Here is a 13,945-nt window from a genome sequence, read left to right as displayed (position 1 = left end):
TTCTTTATGTAGCATTAGGACTACTGGGGAACAGCCAGGAGCAGCTTTCTTGCTCTGCAATCACAATTCCTTGGGTTAGTCTGGTACCCCACCTAAAAGCATAGTCCAACTGTTACATTTCAAAGCCCCATTTCAGGCAATTTAAACCAGAACATCTGAAGACTTCACAGACCAACTCCTTCTAGGGACTGAAAGCCCAGCTCTGTTATCATTACCCTTAGTGCCACTGTATCTACAGAACAAATTACCACTTGTACAGGCCTCTCAGCCTCTTTGCAGAGGGAAGGATAAGTGCAGCAAGAGCGTGTTCAAATCAGGTCTGATTTTTGATAAAGTGTTTTATTGGAAGACTACAGGGGAGGGGAGTTGGTATGTGTGGGGGTTGTGTGTGTGCTCAAGCAGATGCTGGTTACTCCCATTTCATAGTTTGGTGGTGGTTGGCAGGTCTGAGCAGCCAGCACTGTTAGGACTGAGCTGCTGTAAGATACCATGTGAGCAGACTCCTTTGAGGTTGGGTACAAGCACTGGGTACTGTGCTAGCAAGAGTGATCAGATCCATTTCATACAGGTGTCAGGGCAGGGATGAGCTTGTTTCCTTTACCCCTGAAACTCAGATGTTTAAGTTTCAGAACTAAAAAATTCAACAAGAGTGGAATTACACTGCAGGTGCAGATAGTTTTTATTGCCAGTGTCAAGTGCTGCTTCCAGCTACTGCCTGGATCAAGTGTCCAGCTCATCCCCTTGTCCTTTCCCAGGCACCCCTTTATCCAGTTAGACATCCCCCACACTCCTCATGCTCTGCAGGCCTGCTGAGAGAAGAGGGAAAGGACATCTGCCAGCCTTGCCCACCAGAAAACAAAATCCCAAACCTGGCCGTTATGAGCAATTGCTGCCTCTGCCCCTGGCAGAAATGGACACACAACTGAAAAATAAAGACTTTAATGTAAAGACTCTTTGGAAACAACTACCAGAAAAGGAGTGGGGGACATAAAGGAAAGAAAGAGGCTGAGCTGCATTCTACCATGGTACAGAACTACTTCATTGAAAGCCCACAAAGAGGTCTCACAAGAGTGAGGGCCAGGTGCACCTTTGTACAGAGGGCAAGAGTGACCTGGCACACAGCAAGTCATTGACAGCAGAAGGAAAAACTGGTTTAACACCCCATTTGATAGTTATTCCACACCAGGGAACTGAGGAGCCAGCACAGCTTCAGCCCTGTCCCTAGAACACCTCTGTAAGCATTCAGGAGTTCCTGTGTGCAAAGCTCTGTGGATCCACTTTGTACAAGGGGAAGATGGGTTACCCACACAAACAGCGACACACTACACATCGGAATGGCAACTGCTGTTATTCCAGAAGGATCTCTGGGCCACAGCCAAAGTCCAGCCAGGAGGGAGGAGTCTGGCCACATGAAGAAGTCCCCCATGCTACTGTGGATGCTGCTGCTCGTGTTGGTCTTGGTCTCTAGGCAGGTGTTCTGGACGATCCTCAGGGAGAGGGTTGTAATTGGGATCCTCTTCAGGTGTGTCAAAAACCATCTTCCTGGCAAGGGACATGCCCATCCAGCAGGCAGGCAGGTTAGGAGACTGAGCTGAGGATGCCAAACCCCCAGCCCTCCTAGGAACACCCTGACCCTCTGTGGGGCTTGGCTGTCAGCCACAGCCACCAGCCCATTGCACCATCACCAACCATTCTTTTGCTCAGCTCAACACACAGTGATGACAGTGCCTCCTTCCTTATCACCAGGTCAGAGCTGACTGTCAGTGCACAAAGCAGAACAAATTCTGCTTTCTTAAACTATGAAAATACATCAGAAAAAAATCCTGCCTCCATCCAGCATTTCCACAAGCAGTAAGCAGACTCTAGTTCTACCAGCAAAGCTGCATGTAGCAGTTGCTGCTGCATGGGCCCTGTACAGGTGTATATAATGTGCAAATAATGCAGCAATCCATCACCCGTGTGTTGCAGTGTGATGGTATTTAATTGCAATACCTGTGGAGCTGAGGTGTTGGCAGCAGGCAGTTGCCTCTTATGGTCACAGTTTGCTCTGGAAGTGATCAGGATGGGAAAGCCCACAGTAAAGCCCAGAAAGAATCAACTTTACTTACAGAAAGCTTGGGGTTAACAGCAGCTTCTTTCCTCCAGGCTGATTGGGGAAAACATCTTCCAAGAAATAATAGATATGACCCACTGCAATCCCTGGGGAGAGATGCCACCAAGGTCAGGCAAAACAGCAACTCCTTTGCCAGCTGAACCAGAGCTGCTGGGCCAAACTCTAAGAATCCCCCAGCTGTGCCCACATGCAGCTCCCTCCAGAGCCAGGGATGCTGCAGGCTGCTGTGATCAGCAGGCAGGGAGCCCATTAGCCTGAGGGCAGCATCACACACCCAGGAGACCACACACAGCAGTGTCAGAGCTCACCATACCCAGCTTCTACCACCACAGACACACACACACACACACCAAAAAGCAGGTCACAAGCAAAAGCCCAGACCTGAGCCCAGCCACCCAGAAACCCAGGCAGCTCACTTAGGAAACCCAACATCTCAGGTCAGGTGGAACCAAGAGAAGGTGCCAGTGTCCCAGCAGCACCTCTGAGGACTGACCACTGGGGCTGCAAGGTGGCCTTATTGCCATCAGCCAGCAGCTCTGACTTACCCAGCAGATCAATGATGATGGAGTTGCCCAGGAGCAGAGAGAATCCCATCAGGACCCAGGGCAGGAAGGGGGCTTGGAAGTTAAGAAGCCCAAAGAAGTTCATGCGGATGTAAGGGTTCCTGCGACTCCACACGTACACCAGCATGATGGTGAAAGCCTGGCCCAGGAAAAACAGGCTGGCAAAGAGCCCAAAGAGCTGGGAACTACCGAGTCAAGGAAAAACCTCCCCACCCTGTGCACACCTCCAGGCAGCACAGCATGCTTTGGGACAGGAAAGCCAAACCAGAGACAGCTGCTCAGCATTCCCAGACATTGCCCAGGTCAGCAAGGCTTTCCTGGCTGAGATATACTGACCACCACTGTCCACACACATCTCCCTCCATGCCACCCCAGAACAAGTTCACATGCAGATTGCTCACTCCTTAAGCTGATGTCTACAACCACCAGAGACCAGAGAGCTCTATAGTCACCTTTGCAAAATGAACATCAAAAGGACCCTCAAAGAAGGGCTTTCAGATTCTTACAGCACTTGGGACAGTGGCATATCTTAACAGCTAGCTCACATCCAGTATCTGCCTTCTACAGAAGAAGTTCAGCAGTGAGATGGCTCTTGGAATTCACAGTCCTCTTCTTCATAGCACAGAGGAGACAGAGAAAGGCAAAAATTTCCCCTGCCCTTGTTGTAGTTGGACTCCAAATCCACATCTAGCCAAGCACATGGCTGCTGCAGCCACCTGGATTCTAATGGCTCACACAGCTTCATGCAGAGCTCCATGGGGACAGCAGAGCTCTGAGCCATCTGCATAGGACAGCAGAAGATATTCAGAGAAGGTTTATGCTTGGGAGGGAAATAAATTTCACCATCAGGTTACTGTGTTGTGAAAAGAACTTAAGAACTGTGTGATGGTACCTCCATTTACTGACAGACTGCAAGCTCTGGGCTCACATGTGCTGAGTATGTGGGAACCCACTCCTTGTCCTCATGGCTCCACGTTCTTGCCTTTGTCCTGAGCCAGCCTCATGCAGTCCCAGCCCTGCACTCACCAGAGCTCAGTCAGTGGCCCTGGCACAGCTGGACAGTTCCTGCAGCAGAACACGTGGCCTCCATTCAGGCTGAGCCTCCCGAGCACTCTGCCACGTGTCCTTCAGGGATGAGGCAGCCCAGCCCCTGCCAGGGGCTTCAGCACTTCTGCAGAAGCAGCACAACCTCAGGGCTTCAGCACTTCTGCAGAAGCAGCACAACCTCAGGCAGCTTCCTCTCCTCCCAGCACGCTGGGTGAGGCACTGGCCAAGCCAAGGGTGGCAAAGATGGGGAGCACAAGCTGTGCCATAGAGCCAGAAGTGTCCCTGCAGCACCTGCTCAGCAGAGCTCTCCCAGCTCTCAGAGCACACGCCTGGCAGGCCTGGGGCACCAAGAAGGTTCATGAAGCAGCTGTGCTGCTCAGCAGGCATTTGTGAAAGCAATACTATTAATGCCCAAGATGTGTGTCTACACACTCAACAGAGTATTTGCCACTTCGAAATTCATCCAGTCACTGATCAGAAAACTGTGCTCATATATACTGGTAAAGGTTGTGTGTGCCTGAGAACTGCTTGTACTGCTGTGAAAGTGATAACAATGATGTTATTTTGTCTAGCAGAAATCATTCTAATTTTTGTATTTGTAATTTTGTACTTGGCCCCAGTGACATCCAGTTGATTAAAACCAATTACACAATGTATCACAGACTGTCACCTACTCCTATTGGCATGGACCTTACATTGGTAAAACAATTAATGAAGCACCAAGACCTACTCCACAGCACACCTGGACACAGAGGTAGGCAAGCCCTGCACTAGCCACAGCATGTCAGAGACACCAAGGAGCCTCATCCAGCTCAAAAGGATACTGTCATGAGAAATCCTCCAAAGAGGAACATGAAGACAAAGTCAGCCGTCCTTCCACGGAAGGAGCCTTCTTCCAGCATGCGGCAGTACCTGTACCTGAGGGCAGGAGAGAAGGGAGGGGTTGCAGTATAGGAAATTAACAGCTGGCCACCCTGTGCCCATGGCAGGACTGCCCAGCAACAAGCTGCTGCAAGCTCAGCCCAGAGCAGAACAGTGCAAACTTCACCTCACCCCACGGACCCCACGGACAGAGAGAGGCCCCTGCTGTGCTTCAGCCAGAGCTCACCCCCGGAATGGGCACTGTGCTCCAGCAAGAGCCACAGCAGCAGCACTGCCAGCTTCCCTCTAGGCAGGGTCTGCCCTGCAGCAAGCACAGATGGAGGGGCTTCAATTCAAAAGAGCCAAGGGAAGAACCCACAGCCCTAGAGTGTTGCCAAGGCAAGCCATGCTGGGGAGGAAGATGGATGGGGGGAGTTGCATCTAAGCCAAAATGGGAGCAGAAAACTTCACTGAGACCAAAGGATACAGAAATATCATGTTGAAAAAGAAACTGAATCCCAGGGGCCCAAAAAAGAGGAAGTTGGTGATCAGCCTCCATATCTGAAAGAGAAGAGAGAGGAGAGAGAAAAGGAGGTGGACAGAGGTCTCTCCTCATCACATAGAGCAGCCCATCACACTGCCCACAGGGAATGAGTGCTCAGACATGCACCTGTCCCTTCAGAACTACCCCAGGACACCAGACAGCTGCTCCACCCTCCAGTGGGACCTCCTCACATGGTACTCTGGTACATCAGATTGTCTCACCTTTCCAGGCACGGAAAAGATTTCTCTACTTTTCTAGAGAAGACAAACAGCCACAATTCAGCACCCAGAGCCAAATTAATTAATTTCCATGCCTCTCTACAATAAAGGCCTCCAACCAGCCCAACAGCAGCAGCCACACACGGTGTAACAGATGGGGTTTGAGTCAAGGGAAAGCCAAGGTGGTGTGTGGCAGGGAAAGGCTCGAAGGAGTTGTCCCCACGCAGGTGCCCGTGACGAAAAGGGGCGCAGTGTGGCTGGCCCGGCTCGCAGCGCTCAGGGAAGGCTGGAGCAGTGGGACAGGAGCCCCTGGGGATGACACAGCAGTGCCCGGCCCCCCTGCGGAGCGGGACACCCGGGGCCCCCGCGGGCACAGCCGCCCCTCGCTGGCAGGGGCACAGCGGGCCCCACAGCCCGAGCGAGGCCTCACCTGGAACTTCCTGAAGATGAGGTCGGGGTTGAAGTACAGCTGGAAGGGGGTGATGAACTCCAGCTGCTGTGGGAGACAGGCAGAGCAGCTGCCATCACCCGCTGCCCTCGGCCAGCCCCGGCCCCCGCCCCACGGCCCCCCGCCCCCCGGCGCGGCCCCCGCTCACCACGGCGGCGGTGGTGAGCACGCAGGCGGTGGTGTAGGCGCGGGTCACGGCCGGCATGCCCAGGTACTCCTGCGCGAAGCCCTGGTACGCCATGGTCGCGCCGCTCCGCCCGCCCGACGCGGCGCCTTTAACGCCCCCTCCCCGCTCCGCCGCACGCCCCGCCCCCGCGGGGAGCGCCCGGCCAATCCCCGCGCGACAGGCGGCGCCCGTCAGCCAATGGGAGAGCGCCTCATGGCCCCGGCCCGCGCCGCCGCCAACCCGGAGCGGTCCCGCCCCGCGGCAGCGGCAGCGCCGGGAGCGGGCGGGGCACGGGCGGCTGAGGGGCGGAGCACGGCGGGGCGCGGGCGGGGAACGAGCGGGGAACGGGCGACTGAGGGGCAGAGCACGGCGGAGCACTCGGGCTTAGGCGGCACGCCAGGCGCAGGGCTGTGCCCCGGGTCCTGGGACAGTGACACTGACCTGCCCGGCTGGAGAAGCGTCCGCCCGGTTCCTGCCGCGGCCGAGGGAGCCGCGGTGCGCTCAGCGGCGGCCGCGCAGTGTCCCCGAGAGGCGGGGGTTCTCAACGCGGTGTTCCCCTGCTGGCTCGGAGGGAGAGGAGCTCGCTGGGAGAAGGGCAGCGGTGCCGCTGCTCCAGCCCGGGTGTTTTGCCTCTTGCTTGGTTGATCAGAAGGGTCTTGTATTCACTAAGGCACGAAAGGCTTGGGGTTTTCAGTAATTCCTGCTGGGAGAGCATGCTCCTGATGGAGCAGTGAGGCGTTTCCCCAAGCTGTGCGAGATCGCTGGAAGAAACCCAGAGATGTGTCGATGTGTGGTGCCACCGGGTGCTGAGGGGACCCGGGGAACGGCAGCAGCGCTGCACGCAGCCCTCAGGAGGGAGCAGAGCCTGTGCTGGACCCTCAGGAGGGAGCAGAGCCTGTGCTGGGCCCTCAGGAGGAGCAGGGTCTGTGCTGGCCCGTCAGGAGGGAGCAGAGCCTGTGCTGGGCCCATCAGGAGGGAACAGAGGCTGTGCTGGGCTCTCAGGAGGAGCAGGGTCTGTGCTGGGCCCTCAGGAGGGAGCAGGGTCTGTGCTGGCCCTCGGGAGGGAGCAGGGTCTGTGCTGGGCTCTCAGAAGGGAGCAGAGCCTGTACTGGGCCCTCGGGAGGGAGCAGAGCCTGTGCTGGGCCCTCGGGAGGGAGCAGAGCCTGTGCTGGGCCCTCGGGAGGAGCAGAGGCTGTGCTGGGCCCTCGGAAGGGAGCAGAGGCTGTGCTGGGCCCTCAGGAGGGAGCAGAGGCTGTGCTGGGCCCTCGGGAGGAGCAGGGTCTGTGCTGGGCTCTCAGGAGGAGCAGGGTCTGTGCTGGGCTCTCAGGAGGGAGCAGGATCTGTGCTGGGCCCTTGGGAGGGAGCAGAGGCTGTGCTGGGCTTTCAGGAGGAACAGAGGCTGTGCTGGGCCCTCGAGAGGGAGCAGGGTCTGTGCTGGGCTCTCAGGAGGAGCAGAGGCTGTCTCAGCCCTCAGAAGAAAGCAGAGCCTGTCTCTGCCTGTGTGCCTCATGCAGACAGCACTCCTGAGAGCCACAGCTGATATACATCTCCAGGAACCCGGCATCCTCCACTCTCCTGCTGATTGTGCTTCCCAGACCTGTCTGCCCTGCGCAGCAGTCGGGTCTAATGTTACAGCAACCTTGGATTCAGATGAGGAACGGGCCTGGTGTTTCGTTTGTGCTGCAGAGGGTTAAGCTGTCATCAGAGCCTTAATGAGGCCTGAGAGTTCCCTTTAAACCCTCAGTTAATGGGAAATGAAATTACCGAGGGGGAAGGGAGTCTTTGTGTCCTCCACCACCTCCATCCTGACTGCCCTTTGATGAAATACAAAACCCAGATGGAAGATGGTGGGACACGAGGTTAAAGCAACATAATGGGGGAGAAAGGGGGGAACACAAGAGTCCAGTAGGGTTTGTCAGAGCAGAGAATGGGCTCCTGAGTGCCCTGGGCACTGGGGTGCTGAGAGCGCCTCTGATGGGGCTGGGGGAGAAGGAAGAGCTGCTTTAGGGATGCTGGGGACGGAGCTGAGCGAGGAACTTGCACCCCAAACTGCAGCAATGTCAATAGTCTTGGCTGTGTGGGCACAGGTTTTGGTGAGAGCTCTGGCAGTTGAGAAGAGCTGAGCTTGCAGGGAAATTCATGGAGCCAGGAGCTCTGCAAAGGGCTGTCCTTATTCATGTGGCTGTTTCAGCCCAAATGCTGCACTGCTGCAGCTCAGCTCTCCAGCATGCCACAGAGCTGCCAACCCAGCAGCAGAATGGGCAACTGAATTGAAGAACTGAGAGTCAATAAATGGATCAGTGTCCTGTTCCTTTGGGTGGGGAATTAGAGGTTTCCTATCTGCTCTTCCTGCTTATGCACACCAGACAGAAGCTGAATTCAAGCACCATGATTCCTGCCCCTTATTTGAACCAAGGCTGGGAGATGAATATTGGGAGCCTCTGTGCTACAAGGAGGCCCTCACTAGCTCCACAGAGATGGGAATCCAAATAATCAATCCCACTCACTCTCTGTGAAAGACTATGTGCAAATTAGACATTGCATAAAAAGTAATAATCAGTTTCTCAATTTTTTTTCTTTTCCCTTCTTTTCTAGCCAAAACTCGAGTATTCCACTTGTCCAGGCTTCTACTTAAGGCCTCTTTCCTAAGGTTTATGGGGGAAGGGAGAGAAGTGATGAAATGCATTGGGAAGCTCAGCAGCTCCCACTGGGAGAGGCCAAACAAATCTCAGTGTCACCCTGAGTTCCCAGGCTGCTTTCTGCCCATGATCTCAGTCCCTTGGGAGCTCAGCCAAGCTGACTTCATGCACTACAGTGCACCCAGGGCAGCTTTAGTCTTTATTACAACCCGTGTCACATTTCATGGGTTTTTGGAGTTATGGCCTTCCACAAGTTCCCATCAGCACAGGCACATGTTTGGGTTCACACACACACACACCCCTTCACAGTGATGCTGATATGTGGCCTTTTATAAAATCACAAAATCTAACTAAAAGCCTGAAAAAAACAACAAAGCCAAAGTCTTTGTCTCAGCTGCAAGAAGGTAAGACGGACTGCCAGAAAAACACTGCCCAGGAGATTTTTCACTGATTTCCTGCTGCCTTGTCCTGCCCTGCCTGGGGACTCCAAGCAGATGTAGCACAGTGATGTGCCATTGCTTCCTGCCATCTGCTGGGCTCCCCTTCCTTTTGGGATCAGCTCAGTTGCTGTCAACGTGCAGCATCAGCTTCAAAACCCAAGATGTCAGAAATTCCAAGTTTCCACACAAATATGTGTGATGCTCAGACTTCATTCCATTTTGGATAGGCTTTGAAAAAGGTTTTTGTCTGCATGCTCTTGGAGCAGCCAGAAGACCTAATCAGAAGGACTCCCAAGTGTAACCTTTGCACAAGTCCTTCAAAGGAAGAACTGAAACATGATGGTATCTCTTTGCCAGACAATATTCACCCATTGTGCATCTGCAGGCCCAGTGATAGTAACCTGCAGCATAAATTCAAGTTTCCCCTCTCAGTTTCTGCAAACCAAAACTGCAGAGTTAGAAAACAAAGAAAAATGCTATTAACTCTCCCCATGAGTTAAACAGCACATAAACCTCAAGAAGGCACATGAGCAAAGATAAATGGGCTGTTGCAGCGGTCATCTCTTTTGTTTGTAGTAAATTATTGTGTGTAATTCATGTTTCCTGTCCATAAATACCAGAGGAACTTGAAGACATGGAATCCATTCTAATTCAGTAAAGACAAAAACAACTCCTTTTGAGCCCATCTGGAACTTGTTTTTATCATAATTGTTTTGGGCTCGGTAACGAGTTCAAGATCTGACTGCCGTCTCTAATTGTTTCAAGGATAAACAGCTGCTTTGTTTAAAGGCAGCAGCTCCCATTTTGCCCAGCACAGCAGTCCCGGGCTCGCAGGATGAAAGGAGCTGTGCCGTGTCAGCACAGGCCCTAACGAGCACTGGCGCCCCTGGCAGGGCGCTCACCCCGCCCGCAGCTGATGGGGCAGGAAAACAGCCCCAGGCACGCACTTGTGAGTGTCCAGCCCTGCCTGCGCCCTCTGCTCTTCCACGGCATTGGCCTTTTGTTTGTAACTTCATCCGATGATGTTTTGTAACGTGTCCTGCTGTGACGAGTCATGCCTGGCCTGGTGATGCACAGGCATCTCCTCCAGCTGGGCTCTGGGGTTCTCAGGGACAGCATTCACTCCCTGGCCACATAACCCCACGACCTTGCTTGGGTAGTGCTCCATCCCCTGCTCACAGTCCCGGACCTTTCCTTCATCTGAAAACAGAGCTACCCCCACACCCACTGTGAGAGGCTCCCCCAGCAGGGTATGAGACCGTGGTGTCTCAGAGCTGTTGTGTTCAAGGTCTCACCCACAGCGCTCCCCAGGACATGAGACCCCTGGTAGCCTTGGTGTAGAAGAGGTCTCCATGTGTCTGCTGCCCTGGCAGCAGGAACAAGTGAGGCACACCAGCCAGGATCTTTCTGGAAGGTTATTTCAGCCCCCAAACTCAGTCCTTGGTGGCATGGACAAGAGGGGCCAAGAGATCCATGAACCCACTGTGCATAGATAAGCTGTGTAATCATAACTGTTGAGGCACTTGAAATGTTTACTTTTCCATGTGTAATAGCCATATATAAATTTTTCCTCCTTCATTAAAGGATTTCTTGTTCCAAATCAGCTAACTCTGGAGTGTGATGGCTAAAGTCAGGAGAAAGTGAATCATACAGAATTGGATGGATTTTTAAGTTTGTTTGTTTGTTAGAAAGAAACTAAAGATAGCACTTAGAGTTCAGCCCTCCAAGGACATGTGGTTTGCACAGGGTTTGCTGTAAATCACAGTTAATATTATTTTTATTTCCTATGGTTTTTAGTTCAAAAATACAGCTTTATGTCTGGCATGAGAAAGATCTCGTTTAAATCCCCTTGAGCAGAGCCTCATCACATATCCAAATAAAGCACCTCTTCCAAAACAGCTTCTGATCATGAGTTGAAGAGATCAAACAAGAAAATGTCTGTCTCTTTGCACAGTTATTTTTCTCCAGTGTTTAATAATTCTTGTTAAATTCTTCTGCCTTGTGATCTGTCCCCTACACCACAGGTCACCTCCCACAGCTGTCAGTAGGGAATATCCTTCAGGGGCCTTTATTTTGTAACATCCATTTCATAAGCACTATGGCCAAATCAACAAATCAAAAAAATAATGCTTGTGTCTTATAAAAAGAGGTGTGTGCTAAGCTCACAATAGCAGCACATCAACTGAGTGTGCTGTCAGCTGCTGGAGACCCCTACAAGGAGTCAGAAAAGGTGTTTGTACTTGGGTTTTCACCAGAGGCAGGACTCTGTGTCCCAGTCCAGCTGCCTCTCAAGGAGCCAGGGCACAGCTCTGATGAAAAGCTCTGTCTGAAGGGACTGTTAAATAAGAAAGCAGGATGAGTCTGACACTCTGACACTGCTGCACACATTTTCCTCTTTTCTGACGGGAACATTCAGCACCATTTGATGCCTTTTGGTAGAGTCTGAATGCTCTTGTCTCACACACAGAAACAGAGGTTTTGTTCAGGCAAGGACTTTGTTCCTTCTGGCCTTGAGGTCATTCAATTTCAGCTAACTGCCTGTATCGGTGTCTGAAACAGAGATGGAAGGAAAATAAATAGTTCAGGCACAGCATGACCTACAGCTCACAATGGACTGGGAAAAAAGGTATTTTCATTATTGCTAGTATTTTGTGTTTTCTCAGTTTTCCCAGAGAAGACCTAGTGCTTATCAGGTGGAGGAAGAGGCAGACTGCTGATCCAGCACACAGAACATAGAGCTGTTCTTCTGCCATCCAAAAACCCCAGCTAGCAAGGGAAAGCAGCAAGTTCCCTTGGCTGGCTCAGCCATCGTGTCCTCAAAGGACTCAGCTCCCATGGATCTCCACTGCTCTGGAAAGGGTCCCAGTGACTCTGGGTGGTAGCAGAAGCTCTGGCAGCACTGGGTCCCTGCCCTGAGAAACCTCTGTGATGAAGCTCATTTCCTGAAGTTCTTATACAGTGCCTTGAACTTACATAAATGGTGGGGTTTTTTTAAAGAACATTAGTGAGCTGCTGGAACTGAGAATAGTGGTGTCACAGCAGGGCACTCATTTCCTACAAAGAAAAATCCATTTCAACAACTAAATAAACAGAAACATTGTTTTCACCATGAAATCAGCAAACCTGCCGCATGTTTCTTGAGAAAGCTGCTTGTTTGCAGATCTTATTACTTGTCTTCTGTATTCTGAGTGAGTTCTGCAAGAGTCAGGACAAGCAAACAGAGGCATTTTGTATCTTACAGTGATGGTCCTTACAGGAAAGTGAGAAGGGATTGCAGAAATAGCCAGGCTAGAACTTGGGAAAGTCAGCAACCAGCCAGGGAGCCACTCCAGATTTCTTCTGCAATTTACAGAGTAGTGTTTGTAGGGAGAATTCATCCTGCAGATCCAAGCCTCACAGATGGAAATGAGGCCCCTTTTCTCCCCTTGAAGTCGGTCCAGACGATTCTGGTGTAAAAACACACTAAAACATTGGAACCTCTCAGTTCGTGACAGATCAAAGAGCACGTGTTGATGGCTTTCCTAATGGCAGGATTAGCACTTATTCCTGCAGCCAGATAACTGCAGGCAGACCCTGCCATCACATCCTCCACGTAACTCCTCTCCCATGCACACGGCATCAGATTTCACCCTGGTTATGACAGGTTTGAGCTCAGTGGAAGAGGATTTGAAGGAAGAGGGTGGTGGGTCCCCCAGTACTGCTGGAAAGCTGCCGGGTTTATGTGAAGGCTTCCAGCACCAGGAGTTTGAGTAACTGCAGAGCAGTGGCTGTACCCTGGTGACAGACCCTGACCCCAGGGGTTCCTCATCTACAACTGCGGCTCTGAAACTCTGACAACAAGGACGGAACTTTGGGAAAGCTGGGGGTTTTTAAGGTGCAGCAAAAAGCCAGTTAGAAACACAACCATTGTGAACCAAAGCACGAGTAATACAGATGCTGTGCAGATGAAAAAACTCTATCCCTTCACTCCTCATCGAGGCAGCTGTTGCTAGAAAAGATGGAGGACAGCTTCCTGGAGCTCCAGCTAGCCAGCTGCACAGAGATCTCACCACAGCAACATCCAGGTTATGCCCCCTCTGGAATAGGGAGGGACAGCCGGTGCCACCATCCCCAGCATCTCACTGCCCACCCCCAGCACTTCCCTCACCTCTGGCAGCTGGCACAAGCTCAGAGCAGACAGCAGGAGGGAATGAGAAGTTTCCTTTTTGAATGAATGACTGTTCTTGATACAGGCTGCCTAAACTCTCCATCAGTGCCTGTTGAGTGGTACAGTCATGTTTGTTTCCCAGTTATTGTTTGGGAGGCTGCTGGAAGCATCCATCCAACCCCTGCCACAGGCAGCACAGTGCCTAATACAGCAAATTTTGTACTTCTCCTGCCACTTAGTGGCTGCAGCTGATGCAGCACCACATCCCTGGCTACAGATTCAGATACGGATACTCTGTGATGTGGAACAGGCTCATATTTCTGTTCAGGTACAGTAAAACCTGAATAGGGACAAAGAGGCATTTAAAAACATTTCACTTATTTCAGACTCTCTGAAACCTGTCAGAGCCCTCACAAATCTCACTCTGCAGGATGAAAGGATGTTAGAAGGATGATTACTCCTGAAGGCCAGATATTTTGTGAAGCAGCAGATTTAATGTTACTGCTGGCAGTGCAATATGCCTCCATCTCTAGGATTCATAAGGATTCACCATTTCCCACTATAGAATGCAGAGCACCCCCAAGGTCTGGGGATGGTTGGCACCTGATTCTATTGATTCAGAAGGTCGAACAATTGCTTTATTAAACTATACTATATATTAAACTATAACTATACATTATACTATACTATATTAAAAAGATACTATACTACAAGGAATACTAAAGAATACTAAAGAAAACCTGTGACTGTCTCCAGGCA

At 51.8% G+C, this 13,945-nt stretch overlaps 1 protein-coding gene across 3 annotated transcripts; it reads right to left on the bottom strand.

Moving 5' to 3' along the window:
* Positions 1-1,332: 1,332 nt before the first annotated feature.
* LOC129128453 (derlin-2-like) lies at positions 1,333-6,080 on the bottom strand. 3 transcript variants are annotated; one of them, XM_054645770.2, is made up of 7 exons: positions 5,943-6,080; positions 5,777-5,842; positions 5,072-5,145; positions 4,548-4,641; positions 2,659-2,854; positions 2,109-2,199; positions 1,333-1,542 (listed from the first exon to the last, which is right to left on the bottom strand). In XM_054645770.2, the coding sequence occupies exons 1-7, from the start codon at positions 6,033-6,035 to the stop codon at positions 1,428-1,430; spliced, it is 729 nt and encodes a 242-aa protein (XP_054501745.1). In that variant the 5' UTR covers positions 6,036-6,080; the 3' UTR covers positions 1,333-1,427. The 3 variants fall into 3 exon arrangements, with proteins under 3 accessions (XP_054501745.1, XP_054501746.1, XP_054501747.1); XM_054645771.2 differs by having other exon boundaries at positions 5,777-5,839; XM_054645772.2 differs by lacking the exon at positions 5,777-5,842.
* Positions 6,081-13,945: the final 7,865 nt, after the last annotated feature.

This window comes from Agelaius phoeniceus, chromosome 18 (genome assembly GCF_051311805.1).
Source record: "Agelaius phoeniceus isolate bAgePho1 chromosome 18, bAgePho1.hap1, whole genome shotgun sequence".
NCBI classification, from domain to species: Eukaryota; Metazoa; Chordata; class Aves; order Passeriformes; family Icteridae; genus Agelaius; species Agelaius phoeniceus.
The sequence above is the reverse complement of the archived record's forward strand: the minus strand, read 5'-3'. Positions and strand labels throughout refer to the sequence as shown.

Excerpts from the sequence above, each read along its gene's own strand:
- LOC129128453 (XM_054645770.2), bottom strand. The coding sequence starts at position 6,035 with ATGGCGTACCAGGGCTTCGCGCAGGAGTACCTGGGCATGCCGGCCGTG. Across the intron at positions 5,843-5,942 it reads TGCTCACCACCGCCGCCGTG|CAGCTGGAGTTCATCACCCC; the intron begins GTGAGCGGGGGC and ends TGTCTCCCACAG. Across the intron at positions 4,642-5,071 it reads TTTTTCAACATGATATTTCT|GTACAGGTACTGCCGCATGC; the intron begins GTATCCTTTGGT and ends TCCTGCCCTCAG.